This window comes from Sebastes umbrosus, chromosome 21 (assembly GCF_015220745.1).
Source record: "Sebastes umbrosus isolate fSebUmb1 chromosome 21, fSebUmb1.pri, whole genome shotgun sequence".
NCBI classification, from domain to species: Eukaryota; Metazoa; Chordata; class Actinopteri; order Perciformes; family Sebastidae; genus Sebastes; species Sebastes umbrosus.
In genome coordinates, this window is record NC_051289.1 from 2393680 (window position 1) to 2416052 (window position 22373).

At 36.2% G+C, this 22373-nt stretch overlaps 2 protein-coding genes across 4 annotated transcripts in view; both read left to right on the plus strand.

Moving 5' to 3' along the window:
* Positions 1–1438: 1438 nt before the first annotated feature.
* Positions 1439–4765, plus strand: zgc:194621 (uncharacterized protein LOC795037 homolog). Its single transcript, XM_037756363.1, has 4 exons — positions 1439–1966; positions 4300–4358; positions 4449–4532; positions 4621–4765. Exons 1-4 carry the CDS (start codon positions 1557–1559, stop codon positions 4701–4703), a joined length of 636 nt encoding a protein of 211 aa, XP_037612291.1. The 5' UTR covers positions 1439–1556; the 3' UTR covers positions 4704–4765.
* A 4491-nt stretch (positions 4766–9256) lies between these two features.
* LOC119480243 (cullin-1) overlaps positions 9257–22373 on the plus strand; it is a 32106-nt gene continuing 18989 nt past the window's right edge. For all 3 annotated transcript variants that reach the window (XM_037756332.1, XM_037756333.1, XM_037756334.1), the window contains exon 1: positions 9257–9452. The gene's annotated coding sequence lies outside the window, so the exon portion shown is untranslated. The remainder of the gene's footprint in view (positions 9453–22373) is intronic.

The window sequence follows — 22373 nt, forward strand, 5'->3', positions numbered from 1 at the left end:
GAAATACAGTAACATACAAACTGGAAGTAGTCAAGCAAATGGCAAGTACTTCAAAATTGAATTGAATGTACTTCTACCACTGATGCGCATATATATATATATATATATATATATATATACTCAGTTCATTAAAGGATAGTAACCTTAAAAAGTGAATTTATGTTTATGATCCTATTTGGTATCATCATAATTATCCTAAAATATTTTCTTCTTCAGTTAATTTAAATGTATGTACGAATATACGTGTGTGTGTGTGTTTATATATATATATATATAAAATTAAGTTAAAATGTGCCTTTGTTGTTTGCTTTTGATGTTTTTAATACTTTTATGTACTTTCAACTTTAACTTTGAAACTAACTTAACTTGTGTCATATCGTCTAAATACTGTTTATTATATTCTCACTATTATTATTTTAATCAAACTGTTGTTATAAAATAGCAGTTTATTTTCTTGTTTGAATTACTAAAACAAACAAATAAAAAAATAAATATATGTAGTAATATATTGTGTGTTGTATAATCTGACAGTATGAGATCATGTGACCTGTGTAGAGTCTCTCAGTAATCGGATGAGCCTCTCTGATTGGACAGATTGACTCTGATTGACAACAAATACTCTGCTGCGTCATGACGTTAATCTGCAGCTGCGTCATGACGTTAATCTGCAGCTGCGTCATGACGTTAATCTGCAGCTGCGTCACTGACGTTAATCTGCAGCTGCGTCATGACGTTAATCTGCAGCTGCGTCACTGACGTTAATCTGTGGCTGCGTCAGACTCACACAGGAAACCAGGAGCTGCCTTCAAAATAAAATATAGTCAATGATAATATTTACAAAATTAACGCTGATGTTCACCGAGAGAGATGCAAAATGACCAAAAAGAGACGACAACATGAGCACAAGGGGATGCAAAATGACTACAAAGAGATGCAAAATGACTAAGAGGGAATGCAAAACAACCAAAAAGAGACAGAAAACTACCAAGAAGAGATGCAAAATGACTACAAAGAGACGCAAACAGACTACAAAGAGATGCAAAACAACCAAAAAGAGACACAAAATTACCAAAAAGAGATGCAAAACGACTACAAAGAGATGCAAAATAACCAAAAAGAGATGCAAAATGATTACAACGAGATGCAAAACAACCAAAAAGAGACGCAAAACAACTATTTAGAGATGCAAAATGACCACTGAGCACTAAAACTGCACCAAAAGCACCCATTTCCCATCCATCAGCATAACAAGTACAACCTTATCCTGTATGTTTTCTTAGTGCTGCTGTTTCATTTTGTTGAATTCTTATCATGAAACATTTTCTCTTCATTTTGGTTGAATTGTTTTATCTTTTATTTTGAAAGTTCTCACCAGAACTCCTACCCTGCTCTGTGTGACTTGACCCATCTGTTGCTATGGTGTAACCTCCATAGCAACCTTCATAGCAACCAAACCACTGAGAGGAAAAGTTGAGATTCTTTTGTTTTTTAATCGATATTATGCAGAAGATGACGACTCTCTTTCATAAAGACAGAAGCTTTACTTTGACTTAAAAATGCAAAACACAAAAGTGATTAAGCCCAAACCTGTGGAGGCAACAAGAAGAACCCTGCAGAGACCAGAACCGGTGCAGGTTCGGCCGGTTCACAGTGAAACACTCAGAGTACCGGCCGTGCGTAAAAGCCGCGCGTCAAGCTCCACCAGGTGTCCGGACAGGTGTGAGGGGCGACCCGGAGCGAGCTGTGAAAGGATGAGAACCAGGTCCAGTTCCACCGGCCCCATAACCACCAGGACCACCAGAACCAACAAAACCACCAAAACCACCACACACTGGACCAGAACCAACCCGGACTGTCGGAGGACGACGACCAGCTCTGTGAAACAAGCTGCTGTTAAACCAACATGTCCAGGTCAGGGGGAGCAGCAGGGAGTCACTGAGACCAGACAGGCAGGTCAGAGTCAGAGGTGAGACACAAGAGATGAGGTCCAGTTTAAAACTAGTTAGTGTCTTCCCACTCCCTGTAGCAACATTGGTTCGTATGAGATTGTTTTGTGTCCCATGTGAGCTGCTACAAAAGGTTAGGGGGCCCCTGGACCAGAGCCTCTGTCTGAAGTTACATTTCTTGTTAGGAGGTCAAACAGACAAGAGAGAGGTGCAAAATGACCAAAAAGAGGCACAACATGAGCACAAGGGGATGCAAAATGACTACGAAAGAGATGCAAAATGAACACGAGGGGATGCAAAAAGACAACAAAGAGACACAAAACGACCTAAAAAGACATAAAACGATTACAAGGAGATGCAAAAAGATCAAAAAGAGACACAAAATGACCAGTGAGGGGACGCAAAATTCCTAAAAACAGATGGAAAATAACCAAAAAGAGGCACAAAATGACCAAAAAGAGATGCAAAATGACCATGAGGGGATGCAAAATGACTACAAAGAGATGCAAGATGTCCAAAAAGAGACTAAATGACCATGAGGGGATGCAAAATGACCAAAAAGAAATGCAAAATGAGTGCGAAGAGATGCAAGATGACCACAAAAGAGACAAAAAAGGACAAAAAAGAGATGAAAAACAATTACAAGGAGATGCAAAATGATCATGAGTGGATGCAAAATGACTACAAAGAGATGAAAGATGACCTAAAAGAGACAAAATGACCATGGGAGATGCAAAATGACCAAAAAGAAACACAAAATGACTACAAAGAGATGCAAAATGACCAAAGATTGTCTCATAATCGGTCCATACATTTGAGGCCATATGAATGTTTTCATTAGTCTATAAAATCTTAAAAATAAAACCTTCTGAAAAAGTCAAAAACAACAAAGAAAAAACAATGAAAACACAAATGAAGATATGTATGTAGATATTTCTACCTTAGTTGGAATACATGTGTTGATGCACACTCTTGCCAGAAATGATCTTTTAAGAGTAAAATAAATATTCTTCCTCAGTCAAGTTTCATGCTTCTGAACCCCGTTAACATTCAGTGTTTACGGATTATTTTCATGGCGTTTCTGCTGCGTTAATCCAGAGTGGAAACAGACCAAAATAACAGCAGGTGTTTGAGAGGGTCTTGCTATTAAAGGCAGGTAAACTGTCCTAAAGTATCCGTCTTCCTGCTGTCTGTGTGTGGCCATCTGTTGCAGTGGATTAATCCGACACGTTACCACCCACTGGCATCACAGACCTGCAGGTGAACGTTGGCGTAAACATCCACAAACAACAGACGGGTTGTTTGACTGTTTGAGATTCATGTGTGTTGTTGACATGTCATATGATTTTGTTTAGATATCTTGCAGTATTACTTTGGACACTTGTTGGCGGTCGTTAGATGCACATGGCTGTAAAGTGACAGGAAAGGGAAGGTACAGGTTATACAGTTCTCACCAGACCAGGAACAGAGCGACACACAAATACAACCATGATGGATTATGAGACGATGGGCTCCACAGCACAGACATGTAAAGGGCCCCCACCCCTCCTACTGTAGCTACTTCATTAGAACAATAGCCACAGATTCAAAGAGACATCATTCTGGTCGTTTTGCCTCTTATTGTAGTCGTTTTGTGTCCCTTCGTGGTCTTTTTGTGTCTCTTTTAGGTTGTTTCGCATCTTTTTTTGGTCATTTTGCATTTCATTATTGTCATTTTGTGTTTCTTTGTAGTAGTGTATCACCTCTTTGTAGTTGTTTTGCATTGCTTTGTGGACATTTAGTGTCTCTGTGTAGTTGTTTTGCGTTTCTGTGTAGTTGTTTTGCATCTGTTTTTGGTTGTTTTGCATCACTTTGTAGTTGTTTTGCGTGTCTTTGCAGTAGTTTTGCACCTTTTCAGAGTCGTTTTGTGTCGCTATTTGGCCGTTTTGCATCTCTTTCTAGACATTTTGTATCTCTTTTTGGTAATTTTGCATCTCGTTGTAGCGGTTTTGCATCTCTTCAGGGTCTTTTTGTGTCTCTATTTGGTCGTTTTGCATCTCTTTGTGGTCATTTTCCATCTCTTTTTGGTTGTTTTGGGTCTCTTAGTAGTTGTTTTGTGTCTCTTTGTAGTAGTTTTGTGTCTCTTAGTAGTTCTTATGCGTGTCTTTGTAGACATTTTGCATCTCTTTGTAGACGTTTTGTATCTCTTTGTGGTCATTTTGTGTCTCTTTGTGACAAGATGTTAGCAATATCTTCAAACAGAGGCTCTGGCCCGGATACAGGTCCTGGAACAATCTCCTCACTCACTGAATGCCTAAAATGTTCATGTGTTCCAACATAGAGAAATAAACCACAGTGTGTTCTTCTGTTTCAGTAACAAAGCTTTCACCGTCATCCCCCCAAACCTCAAGAAAAGAAGAGAGATCCAGAGAAGTGAGTCGTCATGATCGTGTGTGAATCAGATTTAAATCTCTGTTTTCCATGTTGGGGTAATTGTTACGTGACGTGTGATTGGTTGAGCAGAGGCGGAGGCGGAGCTCGCCGCTTTAGAGGAGCTTCGGCTGAGCAGAGCGATGGCTTACGTCTCCATTAACCCCAGCAGTGTTGGTGAGACGCACACACAAAGGAAGATTTAATATGTTTATATTGTTATATATACATTAATCTGACTGTACAGGTGTGTGTGTGTTAACAGGAGGCTGTATGAGTCTAGAGGAAGTACGGTTGAAGCAGCAGCAGGAAATGATGCAAGCCAAGAGGAAACCAAAACCAGTCTGACAACTTAGAACTCATTTACATTCATTTTTTTTACATTAAACTTCAGCTGAGTTTAAAAAACATTTTACCAGTGTTAAATCAAGCAGCTTAATGTTTATTACAACCCGAGATACATTTTTTATAATAATATGTCATGCATATGCCCATCCAACGTGGGCTTAACAGGACTGAGGACAACACATATTAATGTGAACCAAATCCAGAATGAAGCACATACAGCACACGTTGAGTGACAGACCTCTCATTTACATAATGAGGCAGAACTGCATAAAGAAATGTAAAAACAAGTGTGTGAAGAAATGTATAAAGAAAAGACATTAAAAGTCCATTGGACAAATATGCACACCGTATATTTACACAGAAAAAGCCCTGAATGTTGATCTTTATACGGCTCTCACTCTTTTACCTCAGAGGTGTGGTCTGTAAACACATCACGCCATTCTTACATAAGACATGCGTCACAGAGATGATTGACAGAGATGTAAACTAAATGACTTTGTATCTGTTGTACATTTTTCACCTGTACTGAAACAAACCCATAGCCAATAAAAAGAACTCATGCAGTAAAGTTATAACACTGTTGTGTGTGTGCTTGTATTGCTCATGTTGTGGGACATTGCAAATATCAGAGACCTGCTTGAGTTTAAAGATTTGGAAAAAGTCATCATAGGACTGACATAGATAAATAAAAAACTTTAAAAGAATAAGAAAATAAATGTGGAAATACAAAGAGAAATAAATAAAAGAATAGATAAGTAAATAAAAATGTGGAAATTCAATGAGAAATAAATAAAAGAATGAATACATGTCAAAATATAAAGACATTATATATATTAATAAGAGCATTTTCATTTTTTTCCACATTTATTTGTTCATTTATTTATGTAAAAAATAATCTAAAAATGTATTTATTTTTCGCAATTAAATGACTTCATTTTTTTCTGTATTTTAAAGAATTATTTATTTTTAGATAATGTAATGTTATTTATTTTTTTACAATCAACTGGCTTTGAGTGGGCCTTCCTACTCAGGCTGTGTAGTCAATTTCTGCACACTTATAATATATTTTGAATTTAAAAAAAAGTAGTTTATATGCAAATAAATAAATAAATATTTATTTTAAATATATATACAGAAATATATACAGAAATAAATAAACAAATATATTTGAAAATAAATTAAAATGCTTATAATTATTTTATTATTATTTTATTACATATTGCTTTTGGTATTTTCATGGAATTTATTGATATAATATAGAATATAATCAGTATTTTCCCTTAAGGCATGTTAGTGGTTGTAGTAAAGTTAAGGGTTAATATTCAAGGATGAATTATAAATTAATTCAATATCTTCTTAAGTGACAAATAATAGTTTGTGTGTGTTTGTGTCATTCTGTCATCCACCAGCAGAGGTCATTTTCTGCCTGTTTCAGAGGCAGTGAGGGTGCACAGGGTGGGACAGTGATGATGACCAAACTGCATATTGTATAAATGATGAATGACTTGTGTTTGGAGAACATTTAATTCCTTTTAGGAATATTTATTATAAAGAAATAATCACTATAATACCATAGCAGTGAGATGACATCATGAACCACTGGATAAATATCTGTGTTTTCATTGGTATATGATCCTAATGTGACATTGTCAGTTTTTGCATAACACTCAGATTAAAAGAACAGAGAGCTAAATGTCAGCATCGTGCGTCTGTCTCTTGCATGCATAATTCAAATGTCATATTAGGTGACTGAAACAGCCGAGTGCGCATGCGTGAAGGGGATATTGCAATATTTTGTAGTTCAAGCAGCTGGAATTGTTTTGTGAAGCCATGATTGTAGTCCAATAGGGACGCCATTCTGTGACGCTGGTGTTGCATTCCAGGAGTCTTCGTAAACTCCGACGTTTCAATGCCGAGTACTTAGACGGTGAGTTTATTATAGTATAAATGTTTTGTTATGTTTTAAAATATTTGTGCATTCTGTAGCAAAGTGTGTCTGTTTTTGTTTGATAAATTAATCAGCATATAATAATTGTAATGATTAACTTTAAGAGTCTAAAATGTAAAAAAATACAAAATAAAAAATGCTCAGAACGTATTGCACAAAAATATCAATAATATAAATAGAAAATGAATAAATAAAATAATTAAAAAATATAAAATATTTGAGAAATTTGATGTTATCTTGTTTATTTTATTTTTTAAATGTGATGTAACATGTCAGTTTTTTATAAAATACTAAAACATCAACAGAATTATTAATATTTTTAATATTATTTGCAAAATTTGTAATTCTCAAGTAAAAATTTAAGTAAAACGTTACGTACAATTCGTGATTTAATACGTATTAATTCATTTTTTTGAATTATGACTTATTGTGATGGTAGAAACTATGTACAATTCCCATATAGAAAACTAACTAAAAACCAGTGGTGGAAAGTAACTAAGTATATTTACTCAAATACTATACTTAAGTACAATTTTAAGGTACCGGTACTTGTACTTTACTTGAGTCTACTCCACTACAATTCAGAGGAAAATATCGTTGTTTTTAACTCTACAAAATGTATTTGATAACTTTGGTCACCAGTTACTTTCCAGATTAATAATTCAAAATATAATCAAAAAATAAATTATGATGTAGGCCTAATATTATAAACTAAGCTAAAAACTTTATTGATCCCTGATTATTTGGACCATTCTGCATAATGAGTACTTTTACTTTTGATATGTTAAGTGTATATTGATGCTAATACTTCTGTACTTTTACTCTATTTTAAATATTTCAAATGAATAAATAGAGTACTTTACATGCAAATAAATAAATAAATATATTTTAAATATATATGCTGTGCAATATGCTGCCTTCCACTGTGTAATTGCCTGAAATATATTAATTATTTATTTTTTTAAATATTTTTGAGGGTTACAAGTTCTTTTAACATGGTCATGGAGAATATATACTGTATATTCGTATTCTGGGGGTATCGTTCCTATGCAGAGGGTAGTTTAGTTTATTTATTGAAGAATAAGAAAATAAATGTGGAAATACAAAGAGAAATAAATAAAAGAATAAATAAGTAAATAAAAATGTGGAAATTCAATGAGAAATAAATAAAAGAATGGATACATGTCAAAATATAAAGACAAATTATATATATTAATAAGAGCATTTTCATTTTTTTCCACATTTATATGTTCATTTATTTATGTAAAAAATAATCTAAAAATGTATTTATTTTTCGCAATTAAATGACTTCATTTTTTCTGTATTTTAAAGAATTATTTATTTTTAGATAATGTAATTTATTTATTTTTTTACAATCAATTCCGGCACACTTATACTCTATTTTAAATATTTCAAATTAATAAATAGAGTACTTTACATGCAAATAAATAAATAAATAAATATATTTTAAATATGTATGCTGTGCAATATGCTGCCTTCCACTGTGTAATTGTCTGAAATATATTAATTATTTATTTTTAAAAATAAAAATATTATGCAGAGGGTAGTTTAGTTTATTTATTGACTACACTGAGGGTGCTTTATATTTTAATAATTTATTTATTTATTGAGTTGAGTTGAATGTGCTACTTCAATGTACTGTAATTACCTTGTGCCTTTTCTACCTTCTTTTCTTTTCTTAAAGCTCACTCGGTGTAAACTGGTCAGAATTCCAATGTACTTATAGGTGCAAATGGCAAATAAAACTCTTGAATCTTGAATAATAAGATATCACACACACAACATTACATTCAATGTAAACAATAGGGATAGAAAAGCTTCTAGGGGACAATGTCATGACAGAAATGGAATATATTTCTGGTGGTAAAGCAGAGACTGTACATTATAGAGAGGAGGGACGTTTTGTGGCAGGTTGAAAATACAATCTGAAAGAGCGTGTATCCAACTATAACTTATGCTAGGTAAGAAGAAACATCTCCAAATTCACCAAGGTTACTAGACATGATCTCAAGTATATACACAATAAAAAACATGATAGTAGGGCATCATTAGTGCAACATAGAGAGGGGGTAACTAAGATTTGTGCTAGGTTGAAAATGCAATCTGAAAAAGCGTGCATCCAACTATAACTTATAGATAGGTAAGAAAAAACATCTCAAGAGAGAGGATACATTTTGTGGCAGGTTGAAAATGCAGTCTGAAAGAATGTGTGTATTCCACTTAAACTTTTGCTGTGAAAATAGAAACTTCTCCATATTCACCAAAGTTCTTAGTTATGATCTGAAGTATATAGAGAATAAAACACTTGATGGTAGGGCTGAGACTGTGTATTATAGAGTAGTATAAGTAGTATAAGAGGGGATACATATGTTTGCAGACTGCATGTCCAATATATACAGGCATATTAAGAACATATACATTAAGAATTATTGACATAATATAGAATTTATTTTTTTTATCTTTATTTTTTTCTGTATTTTTAAGAATTGTTTATTTTTATGTATAATGTAATCCACTGTCTTTTGAGCGTATGACCGTTTTGTCGTAGCGTCCATATTTTCCGAGGTTGCCTGAAGGCAGCATGATTCGGTGGCTGCTGAGCTGATCTTTGTGCGAACGAAGCAGAGCTGAGCAGAGCAGAGCAGAGCGGTCTGGTCGCAGTTAGCAACGGAACAGCAAACACTCACAGAGAAGCTAAACGACGGCGGAGGAGGCAGCTTTTAACCCGAACAAACCACCACTAACACCGACCGCACAGCGACAACCACGGCCTTAACATGGTAAGAAGTCACCTGAGAGCTGCGGACGTTGAGCCTGGAGGCGCTGTTTAATCACGACAACCAATGTAGCCGAAGAGGAGCTAATGCTAACGAGCTAACGGCTAATGCTAACGGCTAATGCTAACGAGCTAGCTGTTTTCCTGACTCATTATTGAGCAGAAGCTAGGCTGCCATTTTACACCAACAAACACACACAGCTCTGCTCTGAACCACCGCGGTCAGCTCGACCAACACAGCTGCTATCTGAAATATACACTAAACACTTTGTATATATGTAAACAAATAGAGTCCAGGATACAGATGTTATTATGATTTAAAGCCAGGCAGCCATGCTAACGAGCTAACGGCTAGTCGAGGAGCTAATGCTAATGCTAGCTAGTGTTGTTGCGTAGCAGTGTTTGAAAAGAGAAAGCTTTATTGTCATTGTTATTAAATACAACGAGATTCACAGCTGGTCAGTGCTTTAAAACATATATATGGCAAGATTAAATGAGGCAGGTAAAACACACACACAGTTATATAAAGCAAGTAAAACAGTTAAAGTAGATGTATTAAGTAAATATATAAACAGAAGTGTTAGACTAGAGGAATAAAATAGGTTAAATAGATGTAATGTAAACAGAGGTAATTGCACTGGTAAAATAGGTAGGGTAGATGTAATAAATAAAATGTAGACAAAGGTAGTTGCACTTGTAAAATAGGTAGGGTATATGTAATAAATAAATATAAACAGAAGTGTTACACTAGAGGAATAAAATAGATGTAATGTAAACAGAGGTTATTGCACTTGTAAAACAGGTAAAGTAGATGTAATAAATAAAATGTAAACAAGTGTAATACTAGAGGTAACTATTAATCGATTAGCTGTCAACTATTAAATTAATCACCAACTATTTTAATTATAGATTGGAGTAATTTTTTTAAGGAAGAAAAGACTACATTTTCTCATTCCAGCTTCTTAAATGTGAATATTTTCTGGTTTCTTTACTCTATGACAGTAAACTGAATATCTTTGACAAAACCAGACATTTGAGGGTCCACATTTTTCACCATTTTATAGAATAGAATAGAAAGCTTTATTGTCATTGTGTATTAAATACAACGAGATTCACAGCTGGTCAGTGCTTTAAAACATATACTTGACAAGATTAAATGAGGCAGGTAAAACACACACACAGTTATATAAAGCAAGTAAAACAGGTAAAGTAGATGTATTAAGTAAATATATAAACAGAAGTGTTAGACTAGAGGAATAAAATAGGTTAAATAGATGTAATGTAAACAGAGGTAATTGCACTGGTAAAATAGGTAGGGTAGATGTAATAAATAAAATGTAGACAAAAGTAGTTGCACTTGTAAAATAGGTAGGGTAGATGTAATAAATAAAATGTAAACAAGTGTAATACTAGAGGTAACAATTAATTGATTAGCTGTCAACTATTAAATTAATCACCAACTATTTTAATTATCGATTGGAGTAATTTTTTTAAGGAAGAAAAGACAATTCTCTCATTCAAGCTTCTTAAATGTGAATATTTTCTGGTTTCTTTACTCCTCTATGACAGTAAACTGAATATCTTTGACAAAACCAGACATTTGAGGATCCACATTTTTCACCATTTTATAGAATAGAATAGAAAGCTTTATTGTCATTGTGTATTAAATACAACAAGATTCACAATTGCCACTTCTGGTCAGTGCTTTAAAACAAATACTTGACAAGACTAAACGAGGCAGATGAAACATATAACAGATAAAACACACACAGTTATAAAGCAAATAAAACAGGTAAAGTAGATGTAATAAATAACTATAAACAGAGGTGTTACACTAGAGGTATAAAATATAAAAATAGATGTAATGTAAACAGAGGTACTTGCACTGGTAAAATAGGTAGGGTAGATGTAATAAATAAAATGTTAGCTTACTTTACCTTAAGTAAAATAAGAATTTTACTTATCTTATTTACTCATTTTACTTAATGTATCTTACTTAATTGTTACTCTATTAGGCACTCGTGCTAGAGATAGTACTTTTTTATTTTATACACTTGTATTTTATACACTTGAACTTGTTGTAATTTTGTTGTGTTTTTTGAGCCATCTCTGGCACAAGAATTTCCTTCCGGATTAATAAAGTTCTATCTTATCTTATAAAGCAAATAAAATAGGTAGGGTAGATGTAATAAATAAATATAAACAGAAGTGTTACACTAGAAGTATAAAATATAAAAATTGATGTAATTTAAACAGAGGTAATTGCACTGGTAAAATAGGTAGGGTAGATGTAATAAATAAAATGTAAAAAATGTAGTTGCACTTGAGGTGTATATTGCTCAAGGACATATTGCACAGACAAATGTATTTCGCATTCAGTGTATTAATATTGCACAGATTTATTGTTGTTTGACTCCATTCGCAGCTCAGTGTTGGATAATCTCTACAAATATGTCGAGTAGCGGTCAGTGTACAGCTTTATGGTATTCACTGAGTCCTAATTCAGCTGACGATAGTACAGATTGTCATTAAACCGAGCAGATTGGCCTGTGGAGAAAAGGGTAGTGATTTTTTAACCTGACACGGGCTCACACACACTCCTGGAATATACCTGGAAAAATACCTGGTCTAAGCCACTTTCCAGGCCTGGAGATGTGAGGGGAAATAGGAAGAAAGAAAGGGGCAAGTTTTTGATAAGACTCTGGATGATCAGGACCTCTCTGCTGGTGGAAAATATTGTTGATTGCTGGCTGTATCTTTCTCCTTTATCCTTGATTCATAAGGGGAAGACAAACACAGATGGCATACCTGGTTGTTAACCGCTGTGGAGAGAAGGGTAGTGATTTTGAACTTGACACAGGGGCTCACACACACACTCCTGGAATATACCTGGAAAATACCTGGTCCAAGCCGATTTCCAGGCTTGGAGATGTTAGGGGAAATCGGAAGAAAGACAAGTTTTTGATAAGACTCTGGATGATCAAGACCCCTCTGCTGGTGGGAAATATTGTTGGTTGCTGACTGTTCTCTTTCTCCTTGATTCATAAAGGGAAGACAAGCACAGATGGCATACCTGGTTGTTAATTTTAAATCCAGAGCTTTTACTTTTTTGTTAGGGAAGCTTTTAAATGCTAAACATAGATGGGGCAGTCCATGGAAAGTTGACAAGATGTAGAAGCCCTGTACTCACATCAAATAATGTTTTATCTTATGTTTTTTATACACCTTGTTTTCAATAATGTTTGTTATGTACTGCTTGTTCTTAAAGTAACTTGAAAAGTCGATATCTAACATTTTCATACCAACATTGGCTGATAGAAATATGTATTTGTGGGAGATCTGATTGTTTTGAAGCTGGCATTTGGCTCCCACACTCAAAGGAATACCTGAAACAGTTATGGTATAAAATAAGTCATTTCCAGGCCTGGAGATGTTTGGATTTTATTGTATTTTTCTCTTGAATGATCAGGACCCACTCTGTTGGCTGCTGACAGGCTGGTGGTTACCCTTCTTGGTTGATGAGGTTTAGGAGCTCTACTATTTGTTAGATGTTTTATTTTGGTGTTTTCTAAGTATTTATCAAGCTTTTAAAAACCTAAATGTTGTCAATAATGTATCCTAGACATGTATAGACAGATATATACAGTATTTGATATCTATATTTAGGTATGCACTGTTTTTTTAAGTTGAAAGACCAAGTTAAAATCTAATATTCTCCTACTAGTATTGGTGGATAAAGATATACATTTATTGAAGAGGCTAAGTACAAACAAAGTGAAACTTTTCAGAAATACCTCCTTTAGTTAAGAGGATTAAAATAAACATACGTTATGTTTCTAGTATGACTCGTGTTAAAGTGACACATTACAAGAGGGAACAAGGTTACACATGATTTTACGGTCCAATAGTCGTAATAAAATTATACTACCTGTATGATAATCCTTTTTAAAGCTGATGTTGCCCAGTACTGTTTCTCTTTCTACAATAATACTGGAAATTTGAGGGAAATTCGTGCAAGGAAACTTTTCATTTCTCACAACTATTTTAACTGGGAGTCAGCCATCAAGAGTAGGATGTTCAGTTATTTTCTTGGTCTTTATTGGGACTAAATGTGCATTATGTTAATGTTGTTAGCTTGCAGCTCTTCAGAGAGCATCCCATTTTCTATGTGGCCATGTCAGCTGAATTTTTAAGTTGTTTCTCTATTGAGTGCTGCAGGAATGAGCCCTGAAACCTGGAAATTGGTTGCCATTTTTGCACTTCCGGTTCCCTCGTTTCAAAGTCAATGTTTTTTTTTAAATGGTGTTTTGGTTAGATGCTTGAAATGAGGTCTATGGTTAACACAATTTAAGAGATTTTTGTCTGTGGTTAACACAAATTCAAGAGATTTTTATTCTATGATAGAAAATATGGCAGTTAACACCCCACTTGTGAGTTATGAAGCTTTAACATGTAATTTCATTCACTGCTAACGTTAGCTTTTTACTTCTGGCAATTGTATTTACACTTCAAAAATCATAAAAGTGTTAATTTGTGAAGATTATCTAGCTGAATAAAACATACAAGTATCATAAACTTTTATTTTAGTTTATTTTCTGCCATAATCCAAAACCCAATGGAACCTGTGCAATGCTTACTTCTGGGTTGGCCTACAAAAATAAGTCATACCTGAAGCATTCTGTAAGCCAGGGACTACAGTTTTCTTCCAGTGTTTATGTTGAGTGATGAGGCATAATTGCACATGTGCAGACGTGTCTTATCCCCTCAAAATCAACCTGTTTGAGTCAGAGGATCTGTGTGTGTTTCTATAGGCCATAGGTTGGGTGTATATACTAGGGCTGTCAACAAATATTCTAAATTTGAATATATATTTGAATAGTAAAAAACAGATATTCAGTTATGATGTCAGAACTCGGCCGCAGAGATCGTCTCCTAACAGCAAGTGTTACATTACGTCATGTAAACAAACCACGTACCTATCAACTGTATCTTGTACTTCTTAAATAGACAACACACGTTTAATATTGTTATATTTACTGGAAATGACTTACAGTATAGCCAACAGCAAGTGGGAAACTTTCAGACGATCTCCCTCCTTCCAGCCAGCTGGCACCTTATTTAGGTTTTTGCAGGAGGTATCGTATAGATAACTTCACGAATCAGCCGTTCCTTGTCCATTGCGGGCTTTCAAAGCAAGCAACAGGAATAAATAAAAACAGGGTGTCTGACAAAAGTTCAGCTCAAAACGGTGCACTGCACAGTGCTGCGTCGCTCGCCGTCAGTTAGGACACGGTGTCATGGACGTAATGCGCAAAAATAGATATCCAAATAGTTCGAACCTCTGTGTTTTTTTAGAACGAATATTCAAATGTCATTTTTGGCCAATTTTGACAGCCTCTTATATAGACCATGATAAAACAGCTGCAGACTTGTCCATTCTTGCGTAGTGACTTACATCTGCTCCATCATATCTTGTGGAATTTGTCAGTTTGAGGAGAAGCAAGCATGTTCAGTCAACCTTTTAAAGCATAGAATAACACAAAAACACCGACTGCACTGCTAGTTGTCTTGACAGTTTCATTGTTGTGGCGACATTGGGTGTGTCTCATTCAAAGACTCCTTGTCTTGCAGCTTTGAGAGGCATTTTCATATTTAATGTAGTGGGAAATACCTATTAAATTTCTCCAGTGATGTTTACATGGAGCACATGTTGCACCTGATCTTCCCTTTCGCAACAGCTCACTCCACACATGCCAAGTTTAGTAGACTAATCATTTCTCTGCTCAACATCATGCTGGCAGTCTGTATTAGTGTTTGGCAGCTTACAATGACTAGTGCTCCTTCTGGGGCAGCACTACTGGCAAATCAGCAATATGTAAACATGCTCAAACGATGTGCTTGTTGATGTTGCGTTTCAAAACATGCAGTGAAATCACTTTGCTCCTGAATATTTAAAGTCAGCTGTGATGGAGCTGTCCTACCTCCTCCTTTACCTGCTCTGACCCATTCAGGTCCGTCTGCTTAATATGCACAAGGTGCAGTGAAATGACAGCCCCGAGGGCAGCGACTGTAAAGTCAATCCAAAGGGGCTGAGAGTCTCTGCTGTGCTGCTCGTCTGAATGCTGAGCAGAGCAACTAAAATCAAAAGCTGCTTACACTAATGAAACGTCTTCCCTCGTTGCCTAACCCAGCACAAACACACCTTACAGGCATGTCAGTGCTCAAGAAGTGGTCATCACTGTGATTCATCTGGAGCTCCTCACGACTCACAGTTTGATGTTTTTGTTTCGGTCACCAAAACTCAGATTTAAGGAAAGGAGATCTTAAAATCAAGGTGTGTGTTTGTTAGGGGCGGGAAAAAAATGTAATGCCAGAATTATTATATTTGCTTCATTTGAGTCTATGTGGAGGTTTAAGGAAGTTACCGCTTTTATTGTTGTAGTCTGAGTAACGTGACGTCATATCCGTTCCGTATCCGTCATCAAAACAATCCGCAGCTGGCTGCAGAAGTGGTAAACACTACACATCCAGTATGGAAACACTTTCGGTTTCACACATTGCCAGGAAAAGCAGAGCTAGACATCACTGCTAAAGCTGAATGCCAACTCTGTCGTGGACAGGAAACGTTATTGTATTAAGGTAACGTGCGGTCAAGCCGGCCGTCACACTCATCTAGCTAACGACGAGCGTTGAGAAGTTAAAAGGAAGTATACACGTGTGACTACGTCCAGTTTTCAAAATAAGGTGTGAACAAAGGGAACTGTATATACAAAATATATATATATGGAAATTAGATTAATTGGATTATATTCACCAGAAGTATAAAACCTTACATGTCCCTTATAAATTAAAAAGAAAATACCACTAATTTGCAAGGGAAATCTTTGACATTTTAATATATTAATTTGGATATTTTTGAAATTTATAGTCCCTAGAAGTGTATAATTCAACTTCTTTCCATGGTCTAGTGTTAAAAAACTTAACAAAAATCGCAATAAACTATAATATCGAATCGCAATACTTAAAAGTCTCAATACACATCAAATCGGCACCCAATTATCGTGATATTATCGAATCGGGAGATAGGTGTGTCGTCCCAGCTCTAGTGTTTGTGTGTTTTGCTTTGTTATTGTTTGTGTTGTAAATGTAGGGTATTAGGTTGTTGAGTCTGGCCAGGACACATGGTGACCAGGGTAATCAGATTTACCAGGCTGAGCTTTTTTTCCCACGAGCACTGCTCTCCCTTTCGGTCTCTCTCTCCACCACCACTCCCTGCATCCTTCCCGTTCAAACACACTCCGGTTCCTGAGTTATGGTAGTATCTACTACACTACAACGGCAGTAAAGACTTATTCAGATTAGAAACTACCAGCTGAATGCAGGTGAGGTTAGGCTGTTTGTCCGCCAGCCACTTTGGCAGATAAATCACATAGAAGTCCTAATAGGAAAATCTGCTGGGATTTCCAAGTTGTTGCTGTGGACAGCAGATAGCGGGGTACGAGTTTAACTTGTGGGGCATTTTAATTTAAAGAAATACATTTGCATGGCACACTGGCAATTTGTTGGAGTAAGTTTTAATTTGTTAGCAGCTGACGGCAGGTTTTAAACAGGATGGTGTGCTGGTTTCCCCTCTCTCCTCAGTTAGTCTCTTCCATCCCTCCATGGAGAGCTATTTTTAATGATAATGCTTATTTGTTTTTGGTGGCGCCAGTACATTTTTAGTGCTTCAGGCTGTGCAATAGTCAGTCATATTTACAAGGGCCTTCTTCTCCTTACAATGTAGTGCATATCTTGATAATGTGGACTGTGATGTCCTCAGGGATATATGTTTTTAATATTAGGTTAAAAATAGTGTGACATGGAAATAATTGCACTTACAGATGCACCAATCTAACCTTTTCCCTCCCAGTACTGATTCTGATATTTCAAATCTTACCATACCAATCCAATACCAGTGCCCTCTTTTTTTCCATATTTAAAGTCTGCTTGGAAGTCATTGAAATCATTTTAATGTAAGGTAACATGAGGCTACGGATTGTAGGGGTCAAATTCTTATTCTAAACATCGGTATCGGCCCAAAATTTCACAATCGGTGCATCCCTAGTCTTTAAACCCAAAGATGTTCAATTTGCGATCATATGCAACAAGAAAAAGCGTAACAGTTTCTCATTTGAGAAGCTTGAACCTGCTGAAGTTTGACATTTTTGCTTGAAAAATGAATTAAACCTGTTATGAAAGTAGTTGTTGATTAGTATTTTGTCTCAACAAATTGATTAATTGCCTAAATTGTCTTGTGCTTATAATTTCAAGATTATCTGAAGCCTAATTAAAGAGAAAAGAGACGTTGTATTGCTTCTCCTGACACCGTCATAAATATAAACAGAACGACTCGTCTAGTCAACAGTACTTGTTGACGGACACATATAAGCCAGTTGTTCCCTGAAAAGAACATGTTCCCTGAAACGAGTCACGACCTTTTGAACTTTGTGGCCCTCCTGCCGCATGTGAAGGAGGAACATGCCGACCATGGCGGCGTTGTTGACGACCCGGCACAGGATTCCTGTTTCACAACAGACTTTCTAGAAACTGATGCCACTCACCGAGCTGTCCTCAACATCCTGTTGCTCCTGGTCAGGTTGTGGTGGAACTGATTTATAGGTCAGATGCAGTAGAGACACACATCTAATACCTTCTGGTGTGGGAATCTGAAATCTGATCCCAGTGCTGCCGTGAAGGGCACCTTTCTTCACCACCAGTGAAAAGAAGAAGCCCAGAGAATGAACGCTTTACCTTCTGTAGTCGAATGGCTACTCGGAGGTATTGTCTGCCCCAGTTGCCATGGCAACTGCCGGAGCACCTCAGGTAGGCAGGGCTGCCTTTTTCCTGAGTTCAGGGAGGATTTGATGAAGAGGAGCGGAGGCTGAAACAGATCTAGAGTCTGGGCCGAGCTGTGTGGGCTCGCTGCCGACAGGCCCGGCTCTGCATCCGTCACCATCCAACAACAACAGCCAGCATCCTGGTCTGGTATGACCCAACGCTGTTAAGATTAGGGTTGTAAATTAATACCTGAGATTGCTGGAAATTGGTAGTTGGATGTTTCTGGAAGTGTTTGTATAAGTTTTTAGTTTTTTTCCAGATTCATGAATAATCTTGTTTATGTCTAAAAGTTAGATTAAATGAGACTGTTATCTACGGCTGCACAATTAATCCAAATTTCATTGAAATCGCAGTTTGGCCTACAGCAATTCTCAAATCGCAGAAGGCTTGTCTTGGGCTACACATTATATTCTACAGGTTTAAGAAAATATCTTTGTTTGGTACAGATCCCCGGAAAAATCACACCATAATCATTTTAATATGTTTATCAATGAAAATCAGAATAATGATGTAAAAATAATTTCCTTTAATGTCGCAAATCATATTGTAATTGCAATATCGGTCAAGATAATCTAAATTAGATATTTTTTTAAAAACTAGTCAGCCCTAGTTTTATCCATAATTTACATATATGTATGAAGCATCAGTCGGAAGACGTTTACGAAAGACAAGCTAGCGTGCATGCTAACGTCACTCTTTTCACTCTTTACTTGAAATGCTGTTTATGTTGAACTTCACACAGCTTTGCCGAGCAGTTGCAACATCTTGCATGGATATTTTAAGCTGTTTAGCGGAAAAAATTTTGTTTATCCACCTGAAAATTAACTATATGATATGCTGTTTTTTGAAGTTTGAGTAATAATGATGAATACGGGAAATCTAAAATATTCGATGTAAGCTAACAACATGCATTTTAATTTTATTAAAGCGATGTCAATCCATGAAATGAGCCTCAACTATGACACACTTGCGAGGAATCCAATAACAAGTTTAACTGGCTGGTTAGAAGGTTAAACTGACCTGAGAGTTTGCAGATTAACCAAACTCTGTAACTTGCGGAGCCAGAATCACTTCCTGTGCTTGTGCAAGCAGTCGGTGGTAGCTGGACAAAATATCTTGCATTGCTTAATTCTGCTGGATGAATGTAAAAAAGGCTTTATGTTGCACAGGCTCTGAGTTTTAGAGTTTCTTTCTAGATGTTGCATGTCACAAAGAACCACTGGTTGTAATCACATTTAGCCTCAAGACTGTTCTGGTTCTGACTGTTGCAGCAGGTGAAGCAGAAATGTAGTTTTGTATGGTTTTAGTCACAGTCGTTGGAGAATAGTGGCAGCAGACTGCAGTGCTGTGGTCAGTCTGTGGGAGCAAGCAGGCGGGGGGGAAGGGATGCTGGAGACGGAGGTTGGGCGTGGAGAGGACGACAGATTTTAGTGACTGATGAAGGCCCAATCCAAGGCTTGATGTGCCGGGAGCTTACTGCTGTGTCACGGCTTTCCCTCTGCCTCACTGCTACTCTTCATCATCTTACCCATAGTGTTGCTTGGAGAACTAGTAGTAGAAAATATACTGCAGTATCTTGAATTGAAAAATTGTACTGCACTTGTACTTCTACATTTGGTACACTCATTTTTTGTTGACTGTGGGAAATAGTTTTACAAGAAAATTAATGTAGACACTTTCTGTCATTGGAAAACAGGAATGTGTTCTGGGAATGTACATTTTAAAGTTAAATGCATCAATTTGGTGTACTTTGAGAGCTAGATATATGAAGAGCTTGTGCTCTTGTAAACTATTTTGTGCTCTAGTGAACAATTTAATTATAAACACATTGGTTGTATAGAAATGAATGGTGATGATGGCATTGAAAATATTGTTTAATTATGCTGCCATGTTCTTCTTTGTATTTGGGGAAGAGTGCAGGTGTGGTAGAAACTAGAGATGAAACAATTAGTCATCAGTTTAATGATTAAAAAAAGTCAGTGTTCAAGTTGCTGCTTTTCTTTGTCTCGTGCTAAAAAAATGTATATCTTTGGGGTTTTGGTCTGTTGATCAGACAAATCACTGTGGACATTTTCTTAAACAAGATATATTGTTAATGAAAATTATTTTTAAATGCAGCCTTAGTAGAAGTAATATTCAGTTTTATGTACAGTTTAACGAAAAGCTTACTGAAAAAGTAATTGCTGCCATATGAATATCTAAATATAGCTATGTGTCATGAGCAACTTGCCATAAACACACATTTGCTGTTTCATTTAAAGACCCAAATCTCAGCGTTTTGTCTTCCCACGCCTTTATAAGCAGCAGATTCATAGCTGCCATGTCACTGAAGCTGCTCAGGCGTCAAGTGTTCATTGATTGTCCGGCGTCAACAGGGACAGGAAGTAAACAGAGCAGGTCACTCCGCTTCCTCCCCTCTTCCACTAACCGACTATCACACTTGGGTCACGTCCTGAGTCTCTGGCCCTAATAGCTGTGAATGGGCAGCGCCGCATGCCTGGTCCTTCTAAATATAGCAGCGCTGCCTACATGTACACAGCAGTTTCTACCCATACACCCTCCCTTTAGTCTCTCTTGCTTCTTTTAGGCTGCATTTGCACAGCGAGGCCTCTGTTTTTCTTTCTTCTGGGATGTCAATATGAACTTCCCGTGAAGTGCCATGCTGTGAAAAAACAATGTCATATCTCTGTTTGGTACCTGCATGTTTTAAACCCAATATGATCCCTTAAATTTTAATATCTCATTAGTTTTATCAGCAGTCCTTCTTCCTGTTTTTGTTTTCATGCAGAGCTACCAAAATTTTTCACAGTCACCCCAAACGAAAGACATCAAATTTAATTGCTGTCGTGGCATCATTTGTTAAGTTAGGGCTGCAATTAAGGATGATTTTGAAAACTTGTTTTGGAAATGAAATTATGCCTGAATGCAGCGTTTTCATAACATCTGTGTCACATGAAGGGAAAATAATGTGGATCTCTTTATTAATTGATTAGTTGTCAACTATTAAATTAATTGCCAACTATTTTGATGATTGATTAATTGATTTGAGAAATTTTGAAGAAAAAGAAAGTCAAACTTTTCTGATTTCCAGTTCTTAAATGTGAATACTTTGTTTTTTTTAAATCCTCCATGACAGTAAACTGCATATTTCTGAGTTGTGGACAAAACAAGACATTTGAAGACGTCATCTTGGGCTTTGGGAAACACATTTTTTCACCATTTCCTGACATTTTATAGACCAAAAAACGAATCGATTAACCAAGAAAATATTCAACAGCTTAATCAACAATGAAAATAGTCGTTAGTTGCAGCCCTAATTTCTTTCATGTGTAGCATGAAGATAACTTTAAAACCTATCTTGCAGCATAATTACAGTATTTCCACATGCACATTTTTTTCAAACATGGTCAAAATTCAGTTTCTGCATTTTTCTTTTGTCATGTCTTATATTAATTAACTGAGTCTAGCATTAAGTAAGTGACCCTGAGAAGTGTTTGGTAATGTGTCTCATTTTATTAAGAGTATTGGTGAATCAGTATACACACTGCTCTCTCTCTCTACTTCTTAATTTAGAACCGATTGAAGATTTTCACTTTGACATATTAAAGAGTTTTTTTCCCTGTTGATCAGTGTCCAAAAAGCCTCAGCTAATTGCTTCCGCTCTGCTCCAGTTTAGCAAAACGATAAAACATGGAAAAGTCCTTTTTATTGGTACTGCATGCACAAATACTTTGTACAGATATTCACAAAGCTTGGTGTGAAAAGTCTTTTCTCTGTTTTCTGTCGACACTCTGTCTCTGTGTGGAAAGAAAACTGGCGTTCATTTACCTTCTCCTCTTGTCCCGACAGTGGGGATGAAATTACAGCTTCAGGTCTGTCAATTAGCCTTAATGATGTGACCTCCTTGCACTGTCATCAGTGCCACTGTTAATCCAAGCTGCATTTACTCTTGTGATAGTGTCGCAGTCATGACCTGACCTCATATTCACTAGGGGTCGGGGTGAAAGTTGGTTCACACATGGCAAAAATAGATTTTTTTGTACGTTAA